The 14,758-nt window shown below is 52.7% G+C and overlaps 1 protein-coding gene across 1 annotated transcript; it reads left to right on the top strand.

The window, feature by feature from the left end:
• The first annotated feature begins 5,900 nt into the window (after positions 1-5,900).
• FADD (Fas associated via death domain) lies at positions 5,901-13,675 on the top strand. The gene is made up of 2 exons (XM_041722520.1): positions 5,901-6,350; positions 9,432-13,675. The coding sequence occupies exons 1-2, from the start codon at positions 6,065-6,067 to the stop codon at positions 9,800-9,802; spliced, it is 657 nt and encodes a 218-aa protein (XP_041578454.1). The 5' UTR covers positions 5,901-6,064; the 3' UTR covers positions 9,803-13,675.
• Positions 13,676-14,758: the final 1,083 nt, after the last annotated feature.

Here is a 14,758-nt window from a genome sequence, read left to right as displayed (position 1 = left end):
TAAATAAATAAATCTTTAAAAAAAAAAAAGACAAGAATGTCTGTTCCCTTTGTGTTTATTCAACATAGTATGAGAAGTTCCAGCCCCTGCAATATGGTAAGGGAGAGAAATAGAAGGCGTACAGATTGGAGAGTTAAAAAAACTGTCCTTGTTTGCAGATGACATGATTGTCTGCATAGAAAAATCCCAAAGACACAAACAAACACAAAAACACTTCTGAACTAACAAATGAACTCAGCAAGGCAGAAGGATATAAAATCAACATACAAAAATCAATCACATTTCTATATACTAAGAATGAACATGCAGGAATCGAAACTTAGAATAGCATTTATTTTTTTAAGATTTCATTTATTTATTCATGAGAGAGGCAGAGACATAGCCAGAGGGAGAACCAGGCTCCCTGCAGGGAGTCTTGATGCCAGACTCAATCCCAGGATCCCAGGTTCAAGACCTGAGTTGAAGACAGCTGCTCAACCACTGAGCCACCCAGGCGTCCCAAAATAGAATATCATTTAAAATGACTCCAAAGGAAACCAAATGCTTATTCTATGCATTTAACAAACCATGTACAGGATCTCAAAGCTGAAAATTATAATTTGCTGATGAAAGCAATCAAAGAAGGACCTAAATAAATAGACATATCGGTGTCACAGATTGGAGGATTCAGTGTGGTAAAGATGTTGATTCTCCCCAAATTGATCTAGATTTAATGCAATTCCTATTAAAAATCCCAGCAAGCTTTTCTGGACATAGACAAGCTTATTTTTTAGTTTATGTGGAAAGACACAGAGCCTAGAACAGCTAAGACAGTCTTTTTTTTTTAATTTTTTTTTAATTTTTATTTTTTTATTTATTTATGTATGATAGTCACAGAGAGAGAGAGAGGCAGAGACACAGGCAGAGGGAGAAGCAGGCTCCATGCACCGGGAGCCCGATGCGGGATTCGATCCCGGGTCCCCAGGATCGCGCCCTGGGCCAAAGGCAGGCGCTAAACTGCTGCGCCACCCAGGGATCCCAGCTAAGACAGTCTTAACAATGCAGAATAAAGTCAGAGGAGATGCTCTACACAAAATTAAGTTTTCCTATATAGCATCAACAAAAGGTGGTGTGTGGGGATGGATAGACTCATAGATCAATGGAGCAGAATAGGGAACATAGAAGAAAGTCAAATGTGTGCAACAAATTTTTGGCAAAGGCATAAAAGCATTCCACTAGGAGAAGGATGCCTTTCCAACACATAGTGCTGGAGTGAGTAGACACCTACGGACAAGACAAAACAAAACTCCACCTAAACCTTACACTTTGTACAAAAATTAACCCCAAATAGATCACAGAATGAAACAGAAAACTATAAAACTTTTAGATAAAAATATAGGAGAAAATCTTTGGGACTCAGAGGTAGGCAAAAGGATCTTACACTCTATACTAAATGCATAAACTATAAAAGGAAAATTGGATAAAAGTGAAAACTTGCTTTGTGAAAGATCATGTAGAGAAGATAAATGGACAAGGTACTTGCGTGGTGCAGTCAGTTAGATGTCTGACTCTTGGTTTTGGCTCATGTCATGATCTCGAGGTCCTGAGATGGAGCCCCACACCAAGCTCTGCACTCAGGTTGGAGTCTGCTTGAGATTCTCTCTCCCTCTCCCTCTCCCCGTCCTGCTCTCTATCTCTATCTTTATCTCTATCTCTCTCACAAATAAATAAATAAATCTTTAAAAAAAAAAAGATGGTTAAATACACAAACCTCAGACAGCAAAGCAGTAGGTCAGACTTGGGTATAGTTATGTCAGCGGAGGTCCAAATTAACCACACCTTATATAAGATTTGTCCATGCAGAAACATTTTGTGAGTACCTATTACGCACTGGCTAGTGTTCTGGGTGCTCGGCATCTCTGCCTCAAAGTATCACATTCTGGCAGGAGAAATGGATGAAAAATGCAGAGCAGGAAGCCAAGTATATGATAACTCAGGAGACAAGGGATGTGCAAGAGACAAAGAAGCAGGGTCTGCCAGCAGGGGTGAGATCTGACAATACTTGGTTGAACTCCTGCTGCGAGGGGCTCTTTCTCAGCCTTCCTCATGGGCTTCCCCACTTCTCCCGCACAGCTGGACCCCCAGGGCTCAATTCTTGACCTTCTTTTCTGTCTTCTCTCTCCACATGGTTGACTTCATCTTGCAAGTGCTCTAAATACTAGACCAGTGAGGACTCTCCAGAGAAACAGATCAACAGGATATATATATTTTTTTTCTTCTGAGCTTCATCATCAATCAACTCAACAATATTTTAACCTTAACAGGTAATGGTGGCAGCGAGCTGGCCCCAGAATGCCAAGCTCAGCTGAATAAGGTCAGGCAGTGGGCTGCATGCGTCTCTTGCACCTGAGCCTGGAAAAATAACTGCTTATTCAGGCTGTCAGTCACCAAGTCACTGGAAGCATCCTCTGAGCAGGACGACGATGAACTTCATACTTAGCAGCAGGAATTTGCTCTGCCCCACAGCTGTCATCTGGGACCAGGACAAAGAAGAGGCTTAAGAGGATCTGAGAGAGGAGCCTGTAGGCACTCCCATTTGTACTGTATATTTCCGTCAGCTTGGCTGACGAGGCTGGTCAATGTTCATTTTTCTGCATGAAATAGAAAAGCAGAAGTCTGTTGATTTTACGTTTTATGGCTGATCAATGAGGGTCAGAGTGAGGGCTTTGAGACCTGCTGAGAGGGAGGAACTGTGGTGCTTTTGACGGCCTCATCTGTGTTGTGTCTTCTTCTGGGAAAAAGGAAGGTCAAGGTCCATCCATACAAGAGATGATTTAGAATAGGAATTGACTCGAGCAGTCATGGAGGCCAAGAAGTCCCACAATGTGCAAGCCAAGACTTAGGAGAGCCAGGGGTGTAGTTCAGTCTGAATGTGAACCCCTGAAAATGGGGTGGGTATGGTGCTCTAGTACAGAGGGTAAATTATCCCTTCCTCTGCCTTTTTGTTCTATCTGGACCCGTAACGGATTGGATGATGCTGACCCGCACTGGGGACAGCCATCTGCTTCACTCAGTGCACCGATTCAAATGCTCCTCTCTTGCAGAAGCACCCTCAGACACACCTAAGATCTGTCTGACCAGCTACCAGGCAGGCCTTAGTCCAATCAAGTTGACACAAAAAATTAACCACCACAAACACCATCTAGCTGCCGAATTCTCCCCAGTTCACATCTCCTGCCCTGGTCTCTGCTCCAAACCCTTGTCCTCAGCATACCACTGTCCAATTAACATCTCTAGCAGGTCCTACCCAGCTCCCCCACCCACCCAACCCAAACCTCACCTGGATCAATCAGGGAACCTCCTCCATCCCTTAAACTTTACAAGCATCCTTGGTCTCCCTCCATTATGTACACCCCCAAATTGAAAGAAGGCTGTCCCCTTCTCATTGCCACCCCTGCTCTTCATTCAAATACCCTCATTTCCCATCAGGCTTATTCAGCTTCTACCCATTGGCAGAGGGACCTCTAAAAATGTAACTCCAAGTTCATAGCAGCATTATTCATAACACGCAAAAGATGCTGTTAAAAAAGGAACAACAAGGGGTGGGGGGCACCTGAGTGGCGCAGTGGTTGAGCGTCTGCCTTTGGCTCAGGTTGTGATCCCAGGGTCCTGGGATGGAGTCCCACACTGGGCTCCCCGTAGGGAGCCTGCTTCTCTCTCTGCTCCTCTGTCTCTCATTAATAAATAAAATCCTAAAAGAAAAACTATCTTTTAAAAGGGGGGGAGGAAAAAAATAAAAATAAAATAAAAAATTAAAAAATAAAAGGGGGGGAGGGAATGGACCCAAAATTGAGTCACTTTTCCCCACAACAGCAAACCAAGACTCAACTGCCAGGTCCAGCCTCTCCCAGGCATGTAACCTCAAACCAGACAATCTGGGATTCCCTGTTGAGCATTTGTGAGGTGATCTGCATGATGGACCCTCATCTTCCCCCACAGAAGATGACTTTGCCAGAATAATCCATACTTCCTTAGAAAACTTCCTTTTCTTCCCCTCCTGCCTATACAAACCTCATTTTGTACACTCAGCTCCCCGGAACTCCTTTCTACTTGCGACATGGGATGCTGTCTGGTTTGTGAACTATTGAATACAGCAATTAGATGTTCAAATTTACTCAGCTGAATTTTGATTTTTAACAGTGGAAACAATGGAAATGTTCATCAGCAGATGACAGGACATATTCAAATGTGATCTTTCGGTACAATGGAGTTCTACTGACCAGTTCAAAATGGGCAGAGCCACATCATATGCTACAACACGGACGAACCCTGCAAACATTTTGCCCAGTGAGAGAAACAAGGCAGAAAAGGCCACATCGTATATGGTTTCATTGATGTGAAATGTTCAGAATAGTCAAATCCGAAGAGGCAGAAAATAAAGTAGTTATCAGGGGCTGAGCAGAGGAGGAAGGAAAGGAAGTAATTGCTAAGAGGTAGCAGGTTTCTACTGCCAGTGATGGAAATGTTCTAAAATTACCTAATGGTGAGGCTTGCCCAACCTTATGAATGAATATAGTAAAATCCACGGAAAGGTACACTTTAAACAGGTAATTTATATGGGTTGCAAATTCTGTCTCAATTATATTTATATAAATATATACATAAATGTATATAAGTATATATAAATACATTTTACATATATATATATATATATATATATATTTTTTTTAAGCTGACTCGGATGGCTTCACTTCCCTGCTCACACTCTGCAGACGCTCCATCTCAAGGGCAGTAAAGCCAGGTCTGCACCTGGCCCGGACTGCACCCTCCTAATTCACCCCTGCCCTCTCTTCTGTGGCTCCCTCTGCCTCCCCGGCTCTGCTCCAGACCCTTCGGTCCGCCAGCTGTTCCCGCAAGCTCCGCTTTCACGTGCCTCTGCTGTGGCTTGCCCCGGGCCCGCACCCTTCCCCCCACGCCCACACACGGGGGGCCCCTGGCGCCCGCGCCTGCACCTGGCCGCGCACCTGCACCTGGCCGCGCGCACCTGCACCTGGCGCGCACCTGCACCTGGCCGCGCACACCTGCACCTGGCCGCGCACCTGCACCTGGCCGCGCGCACCTGCACCTGGCCGCGCACCTGCACCTGGCCGCGCGCACCTGCACCTGGCCGCGCACCTGCACCTGGCGCGCACCTGCACCTGGCGCCCGCACCTGCACCTGCGCACTGAAGCCCGCTCTGATCGCCCCTCTAATCGCGCCCCCACCTCCACACTCCGCATCCCCTCATCCTCTCTGCCCGGGCTCCCGTTATTTGGGGCGTATTGTAGGACTTACTTATCTGCATTATGTAAGCTTAGGTACTGATGACGTAACTCCCGGCGGGCGGGCACTTCTGCTCTGCGCCCGAAAGTGTCCCCAGCACCTACGGCCTGGCACGCAGTAGGCGCTCCATAAATACTAAAAGCATTCAAACGCGCAAGTGACTATAACTTTAAAGATGAACTAATGAAATCAAACTTCAAAACCTCAATAAACCTCTGAACAGATTTTTCCGCAGAGATATGCGCCGTGAGCGTTAAAACACCTTCTGCACTTTCACAGATGGTAATAACAGACGCACTTATCGTCGGCGTCCGCAGGCGTCCGCAGGCGTCCGCAGGGCAAGGCGGCCCGGGAGCCGCAGCCCACGCTCTGGGCCCGCGCGCGCGTCTCGGGACAGGGCGGGAGGAGGTCCGCAGGGCGCAGGCGCGGAGGCCCGGCAGGCGGGGGCCGCACGCTCTCCGGGGACGCCCCCTGGTGGCGGCCGCGCGCCTTCCGGGCGGAAACGGCTACAGTCGAGCCGGGGATGCATGCGCGGGTCCCGGAGTTCTCGCGAGATCCCGAGCTGGGGCGTGAGATCCGTGCAGGCGCGGTCTTCCGGTAGTGGGGCCGGGGGCCGGGGGCCGGGGTGCGGGGCGCGGGGCGCGGGGCGCGGGCGCGGGGCGCGGCCTGGGGCCGGGGGCGCAGCCGCGTGACGGGGAAGCTGGGCCTCCGGGGGCCGCGGGGCCGCCGAGCGGAGGGCCGAGCTGGGCTGGGCCCCGCCGCCATGGACCCGTTCCTGGTGCTGCTGCACTCGGTGTCGACCGGCCTGTCGAGCGACGAGCTGACGGAGCTCAAGTTCCTGTGCCAGGGCCGCGTGGGCAAGAGGAAGCTGGAGCGCGTGCACAGCGGCCTCGACCTCTTCAACGTGCTGCTCGAGCAGAACGAGCTGGACGCCGAGCGCACCGGGCTGCTTCGCGAGCTGCTGGCCTCGCTGCGGCGCCAGGACCTGCTGCGGCTCCTGGACGCCTTCGAGGCGGGCGCGGCGGGCGGGGCCCCTCCGGAGGAGCGAGGTAGGAGGAGGGGGAGGGGGCACGGGGAGGTGGGAGCGGGGGGGAGGGGCGCGGGGGGGAGGGGCACGGGGAGGTGGGAGCGGGGGGGAGGGGCACGGGGAGGTGGGAGCGGGGGGGAGGGGCACGGGGAGGTGGGAGCGGGGGGAGGGGCACGGGGAGGTGGGAGCGGGGGGAGGGGCACGGGGAGGTGGGAGCGGGGGGAGGGGCACGGGGAGGTGGGAGCGGGGGGAGGGGCACGGGGAGGTGGGAGCGGGGGGGAGGGGCACGGGGAGGTGGGAGCGGGGGGGAGGGGCACGGGGAGGTGGGAGCGGGGGGGAGGGGCACGGGGAGGTGGGAGCGGGGGGAGGGGCACGGGGAGGTGGGAGCGGGGGGCGAGGGGCACGGGGAGGTGGGAGCGGGGGGCGAGGGGCACGGGGAGGTGGGAGCGGGGGGCGAGGGGCACGGGGAGGTGGGAGCGGGGGGCGAGGGGCACGGGGAGGTGGGAGCGGGGGGCGAGGGGCACGGGGAGGTGGGAGCGGGGGGGAGGGGCACGGGGAGGTGGGAGCGGGGGGGAGGGGCACGGGGAGGTGGGAGCGGGGGGGAGGGGCACGGGGAGGTGGGAGCGGGGGGGAGGGGCACGGGGAGGTGGGAGCGGGGGGAGGGGCACGGGGAGGTGGGAGCGGGGGGGAGGGGCACGGGGAGGTGGGAGCGGGGGGGGGGGGGAGGGGGCACGGGGAGGTGGGAGCGGGGGGGGAGGGGCACGGGGAGGTGGGAGCGGGGGGGAGGGGCACGGGGAGGTGGGAGCGGGGGGAGGGGGCACGGGGAGGTGGGAGCGCGGGGACCCGGGGGCAAGGGGACCGACCGAGCCCGGGGCGGGGGCACGGCCCCTTCGCCCAGCTGCCGTTGTGACCCGCCAGCAGCGCGCTAACAACCTTTCCCGGGTCTGATTGGAGCAGGTTTTCTCCTAGACACTCCTGGGAGGCGGGTGAGCTGCCCTCTTTGCAGACGGGAGAGCCAAAAGTCATAAAAGTTAACTTACTTTGGGTTGGAAAACATGAATACACACACACACACACACACACACACACACACACACCCAGTTCGGTGTTTTCTCGGTGATTCCACTCTTCCGGCTGCCGTGGAAGCTACTCCACAGGACAGGGCGTGGTCCCCTCTGGGCGGAGCTGGGTGAGCCTGCCCCGCCGCTTCCCTGGGCTTTCTGCCTCTGGGAATACCCGCTGGCGCCCTTGACCCAGAGCAGTACTGAAACCAGCTCCGCCGCCGCGTTCTGGTTTTCACTAGCCCCGTCGTAGGTTCTGCAACCCTCCTCCCCTCTGACCGAGTCGGAGCTGTGTGGCTTCCTACCCCGTGCTCTCCACCCTTCTCTGGGGTTTGCAGAGGCTTCGAGGGGTAAAAATGAGACCTGAGCAGAGCAGGGCTTCTCAGCCGGGCCTGTGTTCTCAGAGCCCGGGGAGGGGGAAGGAGAGGGGGAGCACTTTGGGGAAACCCCATGTAGTCCCGAAGCTCTGCCCTGGCATCAGTCCTTCCATCACCAAATCAAACAGGACAGACCTGTCGCAGCACAGGTGTTACTCCGTAAAGACTTGTGCTTTCTGGTGCAGATTGGGGCAAATTCAGATTTCTTGTCTGACACACACACACCCACATATATACATAAACACTCAGTGCTGTGCAAACAAAACAGGACTTATAAGAATTACATTTTCAAGGACACCCAGTGGAGGGGAGATTGTGGACGTAATACATTTAAAAGGTAGTCCACGAAACACAGTTAATAACATTTTAGATTTACATGTGTGTAGATCCTGTGTGATGCAGGAGAGTACACCAGAGATGAGCAGGTGTGGGTGGGGTGATGAGGGCCCGTCCTGTTTACTCTCACAGAAGACAGGATAGCATCATGGTTAAGAGTGGACTGGCGTGAGACAGTCAACGGTTTCACTCCCTGGCTGTGCCATTGTCTAGCTGTATGACATCAGGAAAATCACTTGGCTTCCCTGTGCCTCGGCTTCCCCCTCTGCACCAATGATCACAGTAAGACAAGTGCCCACCTGCCTACCTCCAGAGGCTGGAACGCAGAGTTGTCACTGGCTGACGGTGTCGTGGGGGTTTGTAACTGAAGATGCACATCTCCTGGGGCCTCTAAGCAGCATTTTGTCCTCTGCTCACCCACCATTCTAGACATAGCCTGTTAGGGTCTGTAGTGCCCCACCTGCTGATCTCAGGGGTGGCTTTTCAGGAAGTGAGGACGGCCCAGCCCCAGACCAAAGACTGATGGTCAGTCCAGGCAGCTTCCAAAATAAGAACTGGGCTATTTTAGCGCCCTGGGGCTGCCATACAGAGGACCCCCAACATGGGGCCTTGGAGCAACATGGACTTGACTCTTTCCCAATTCTGGAGCCAGAAGTCAAGCTGTCAGCAGAGCCAGGCTTCGTTTGGAGGCTCTAGGACAGCATCCTTCCCCCACCTCCAGATTCTGGGGGCTCCAGGCATTTGCCATATCCTTCCAGTTTCTGGCTCCGTGGTCATGTGGCCTCTTCTTTGTGTCCTATAAGGGTGCTGGTCACTGTGTTTAGGGCCCACCTGGACAGTCGAGGATGATCTCATCCCCAGATCCTCCACTTCGTCACATCTGCAAAGACCCTTTTCCAGATAAATTAATGTGCGCAGTTCCAGGGATATGAGGTGTACATAACTTCTTAGAGGCCACCATTTAACCCACTACAGGGTGGGATGGGGGAGCGATTCCATTTCCTTCCTTTAGACATCTCACAGGCCCTCCCTCAGTTTCCCCCATCCAAGTGGTTACCTGCACTACCACCCACCCCAGCCCTTTCACGTCTTCAGCAGGCCATACCTTTTGGGTAGTGTTTTGGGAGTGGGCTTAGGGCAGGACGGGAGGCCACCCTTGGGTTTTCTATGACCTCCTGACGTCTCTACTGCTGGGTGACTCCAGCCTCTGTAAGTGGACCTCCTATATACCCAGCATTTAGGTCAGCCCTGAGAAGCCCACTGGGAATGTGGGATTACTTGTCTCTGAAGAGCTCCCCAAGCTTCTGGTAAATCCTTTTCTTTCCACAGACCTGCATGCAGCATTTGACATCATATGTGATAACGTGGGGAAGGACTGGAGGAGACTGGCTCGTTACCTTAAAGTGACCGATGCTAAGATTGATGCCATCGAGGAGAAGTACCCCCGCAACCTGACTGAGCAAGTGAGGGAGTCGCTGAGAGTCTGGAAGAGCTCCAGGAGGGAGGACGCAGCAGTGTCCCACCTGGTGAGGGCGCTCAGGGCCTGCCAGCTGAACCTGGTGGCCGACCTCATCGAGGAGGAACAGCAGGCCCGAGGCCTAGAGAACGAGAGCAAGAGCAGTAGAGGTGGCGGTGGTGGCACTACTATGTCCTTGAGGTCATGGGACTCAGACAGGCCTACCTTGGGGACCCCTTGGTGACCCAGGGGCCCCTGCAAGGGCCCAAAGGCATCCACACAGCTTGAACGTTGGTTCCCCCACCAAGGTTAACTAAGTCCTTCCACACCAGTGCCTTGAAGACCTGGCAGACAAGGCACCTCGGCACTCGAGCCACAAGCCACAGCTGGCTTCTCAATCAGTAGGCATCCATCAAGTGCATACTTTGTGCCAGGTGGGGCTTGGGGCACCATGCAGATGCCTTCATTTATTCCTCATGATCGCTCTTGAAACAGAGAGCCTCTTGTCCCATTAAATCAGTGCCTGCAGGAGGACGTTTTGGATCTATGTCCAGCACAGAAGGAGTGTAAAAATCAGCGGTTATCTGTGTCATTTATCTGGGAGTGGAGCCAAAGCTGTCAGGCTCCGGCGTCCACACTGTGACCACCGGGCTATTCTGCTGCTGCCACAGTTGATCAGAGGCTTGGAGGCCATCAGTATAGCCCCATACACCAGAGCCAGTGGCATAGGGAGACCTGTTGGGGTCATGGCCCTTGAGGGTGTTAGGAGACAGGAAGGTTTGTGAGGATGGCCTGCTGTAGCACCATTAAGTGCCTGAGGTGATTGAAACAGTCAGTGCTCTATAAATGTGAATCCTTAGAAATATTGTGCCTTCTGTGATGCTATAGTGTCTTAACTATTTTGTATCAAAATCAGTGTTCTGATTATAGATTTATAAAGGGAGCTGGCTCCTGTCATTTTAAAAAATACCCCTAAAAAAAAATTTTTTTTTAAATGCCCCTACTTGGTCTTCTTGCTTCTAAGATAATTCTATTGAGGCATAAACAGGTCTGCTAGAGGCCCACCTTTGACCAGCTTCAGACCCACCTGTCTCTGAGATGCATCAGAGAGCCACGTGGCCATCCCTGGTTCAGGCCTTTTGGCTATTAACTTGGGAAAGCCTCATGTGATGTCATGCCACGCCATCTTGGCCTTAGGTTGTTGAGATCCTGAGCACACTATCCTGCTAAGCCATGGACCAGCCTTTGAGCCCCTGCACACCTTCAGCAAGGACGTAATGATGCCAGGCACTGAGGGTCTGGGGCCACGGCAGGAAATGAGAGAGAAGTGGCCTTGCTCTGTAGACTCCAATTGCGTGTGTTCCTGGCCGGCTCACAAGCAGGCTGCTACCAAGGAGCTGAGCCAGTCTCCGGCACATTCCAGTGTGCCTGGCCCCGTGTCACACACTGTATGTTTCCACCACCTGCCCGCGCACCTGCCTCTTCAGGCCTTTGGTCAGAGCTAGTTCTGTGGATAATAGACACGTCAGCACTGTCAATAAATGTCAGCGGCTTGGCTAAGGGGTAGCTTTTGGAAGTAGGTTTGTTGCAAAATGTGTCCCTGTTTCTTGAACAGAAGCTGATTTCATAGGTTTTAACATTCATGATTTATGAGATAAGCTGCTGAAAGGGTAAATGCCAAACATCCTGACCTCTGCCCTATATCCCCCTGCATGCCTCTCACACCCGAGAGGAGCCCCAACCTTCCATCATACCATGTGTTTGATAGAAACTTCAAAGACCTGTGATTTCTGCACTTGAAATTTTCCCCAGCCACAAGCAGACAGGCCTTGGTCCCCAGCTCTGTCATGGCTCTGTCACTGGCTTGCTCCTGTAGCCCGTCTCTCAGTCCCACATGCTGTGGAGGCGCTGGATTTTTCCCACCACTCATACCCCAAGACCTCCATGGAGAGCAGCTCCTGTCCATGTGGTGAGAAGAAGGAGCATGCTCTGGAGCAGCCTGACCTCTTGAAGATGAGATCTGAGTTCTGAGGCTCGGAAAAAATGGACGAGGAGTCTCCATCCTGCACCACTGTGACGTGCAGGGCAGAGCTGTACAGCCTGGTGACATGTGGTAGACTTGCCCAGGAAGCTGCCCCCAGAAGACAGTGGCTCAGAGCCCCCATTTGTTCAACCGGTTTACACGTGAACAGTCAGGAGGCTTCTGCCATAAGGAGCACCGTGGCCGGCATTGACGCGAGACGACAGGACAAGCAGCCTGCCCTCGGGAAGCACACAGGTTCCCCTACCTTGTGAGGTAAAAGGACAGATGCTTATTTAAGCACTGGAAATGGAAAGATAAGCAAGCACCAAGCGTTTGAAATTGATGATTTTTTGAATGATAATATTTATACTTTCTGTAATGTGTTTTAATTGTCTACTACATATAAGAATGAATGTAAGCTGGACTATTTGGTGGGAGTGTCCCCAGAGACCACTAGAGTCAGACCCTCTGCCCCTCGTGGCTTCCCCCTAGAAAGGGGCAATTAGATAAATACCAAGTGCTTGCCCAAATCTGTAGCCACTTGTTCATCAGGTATCTTGGAAATAAGCAGTAACATTTCACCCAGAGCCCCAGAGGTTCTATTCCTTATGATTTCACTTCACTTGAACCCAGCTCATGGCCGCAGGTCCTGAGGTGTCACTTGTCACCTTCACGTCTGAGCCTGTCCCCACCATGGATTTCAACCACCACTTGGACAGGTCTACCGACGTCTGGCCAGAACTATCACCTTTGTGACAGGACCAATTACACACTCACAGGTCCAGGGATTAGGCCACAGGCATCAGGGGCTCAGCCATTCCGCCCATTGCACACAGACTCTGCAGCTCCCCCTGCCTGTGTCTCTAGGCCTGGCAACACAATCTACCCTGTTGCCCAAGGTACAGATGGGGTCCCCTACTCCCCCCCCACACACACACACACACCGAGCCCCATCCCTTCTCTCCAGAGCCCTGCCTCTCCTCTTCCCCACCTTCCGTCAGCCCCCAGACACAGCAGTACCATACTCTAGAACCTTGACCTAGCAACGGCAAGCTCTCCGTGCATCTTATCTTTTACTTTTGTATTTGTACTTCCGTGATAAGGCCCCTGACTCATCTTGCGGACTGCTTTCTAACCACGTGATTCTGTGCGTTATGTTTGGAGCCAGCCAACAAGCATGACCTGGAGCAGCATGTGCTCACGTGACGATGGCTAGTCACTGGACATATTTCAACAGAAAGGCAGAACTTCCCTTCCATGGGGAAAACTTGTGGCTGAGATCCTCTTTCATCAAAGAAGCCCTGTTTCTTAAGTCACCGACCGAATGACAGTATGGCAAGAGTCACACATGTATGCCAACTACGTTCATGTCAACAAGGAACAGAATCCCATTCACTGAGCCAGAGCACGTGACCTGTGGATGAAGCTTTCGTGGTATGGCTTGAGTAGAAAAACATTGTGGGCCTTTGGGTCACCCCAGGCATCAGGCAGGCATGAGACCTCCCGATCTCCCAAACCTGCCTGTCAACAATCTAGACACCAGGTGACAATATTTTGTTTCTGCAAAACGTGTTTCATGGCGCAGAGCCGTTTAGGATGGCAAAGTTCTGGACTGGGGTGGTGGGAATGTTTGTACAACACTGTGAATGTGCTCGGTGGCACTTTAAAAATGGTTCAAAGGGGCCCCTGGTGGCTCAGTGGTTGAGCATCTCTCCTGCTCAGGTTGTGATCCCGGGGTCCTGGAATTGAGTCCCACATCAGGCTCCCCACAGGGAGCCTGCTTCTCTTGCCTCTCTCTCCGTCTCTCATGAATAAATGAAATCTGTAAAACAACAAAAATTAAAATTAAATAAAAATGGTTCAAAGGATAGATTTTTTAATCTACATTTTACCACACACACAAAAAAATCCTACATCATATTAACTATGCATTTAACTGTGATATTAATCTAAATTGTGTCTTGAGGGTTTTCTCTCCTTGGTTTGTAGTTTTACTGGCATTTTATAATTCATGAGGGCCAGAAGCATAAGCTTCTATCTGACCTTGTGTTTGTAGGTATTGAAGTAACATGATCAATAAAACCTTGCTCATCACTGGGAGACTGGGTCCCTGTTATCTAGAAAACCCAAAGGGGTTTCTAGCTGGAGAAACCCAGCTCCAAGGGTCCCCAGACCCCTTGGGATCAGCCTGACAGGCAGCATCATGATGCACAGTAGGGCCGCCCAGCCCTGCACACCTCGTCCCTGAACTCCCACCCTGCTGTTCTCTCCGCACGGACCCCTGGTCCCTACTGGACCTACAGCCCTGCTCAGACAGCCAGTCTTAGGGCAGCCTTGTCTGACCCCCCCCCCCCCCCCCCACTCACCTGGGTGCACACAGGGGCGGTCAGGCTGTGACTGCCTGCTTGGGCAGATGCAGGCAGGCCACCCCTCCATCTGTCACCAATGCCAGTGCCCCTGGCCATTGTGTCCTCATGGTACCTAGTCCCAGCAAGGTCCCTCCAGGGACCCCAGGAGGGTGTCTCTCACCCCCTGAATCCCCGCAGGCCATCCCAAGGGTCCCTCTCTCCAGGCAGGGTTGATGCCATGTGCATTTAAGAGTTTAAGGGTCCCTCTCTCCAGGCAGGGTTGATGCCATGTGCATTTTCACCCCTTTGCTGTGAGCTGTTTCATGCATCCATTCGTCTGTCCATGAATTCATGAAGCAACTTGACCTGGCTGGATGACCCCCAACAGCAGAACATCACCTCCAACCCCCCTTGCTCACCTGATGAGACCCTCTCAATGGGTTATTGTGGGGTTCAAAGAGATGAGATGTGTCTGGGAATGATGGGCACGTTGTAAAGGTCACTAAATGTCCTCATTTTAACGGTTTCTGAGTGACTGTTTTAAAAGGACTTGTTTTTACACTGGCTTGGCTAAGTCCTAACACTCAAATCACAGTTTCAATCCCAGAGGTCTTTTGAGGCAGCGATGCCACCTGGGGAAGCAGTCCCAGTGCCTCTTAGATGGGCACCGAATCCTGTGGAGGAGTGGGGGGGAGGAAGCCTGTGTCGTCCAGCCCCACTAACACTCCAGACTGTAAACCAGAGACTTGTAGGAAATGAGATACATGTGTGTAGATGGGCAAGACTAGGAGGCTACATCATCTTTCACCTTTCAGGGAGGCTGGCCTCC

Source organism: Vulpes lagopus, chromosome 11 (assembly GCF_018345385.1).
Source record: "Vulpes lagopus strain Blue_001 chromosome 11, ASM1834538v1, whole genome shotgun sequence".
In the NCBI taxonomy this organism is placed as follows: domain Eukaryota; kingdom Metazoa; phylum Chordata; class Mammalia; order Carnivora; family Canidae; genus Vulpes; species Vulpes lagopus.
Note: the sequence above shows the minus strand (reverse complement) of the source record. Positions and strands in the feature narration are given on the sequence as shown.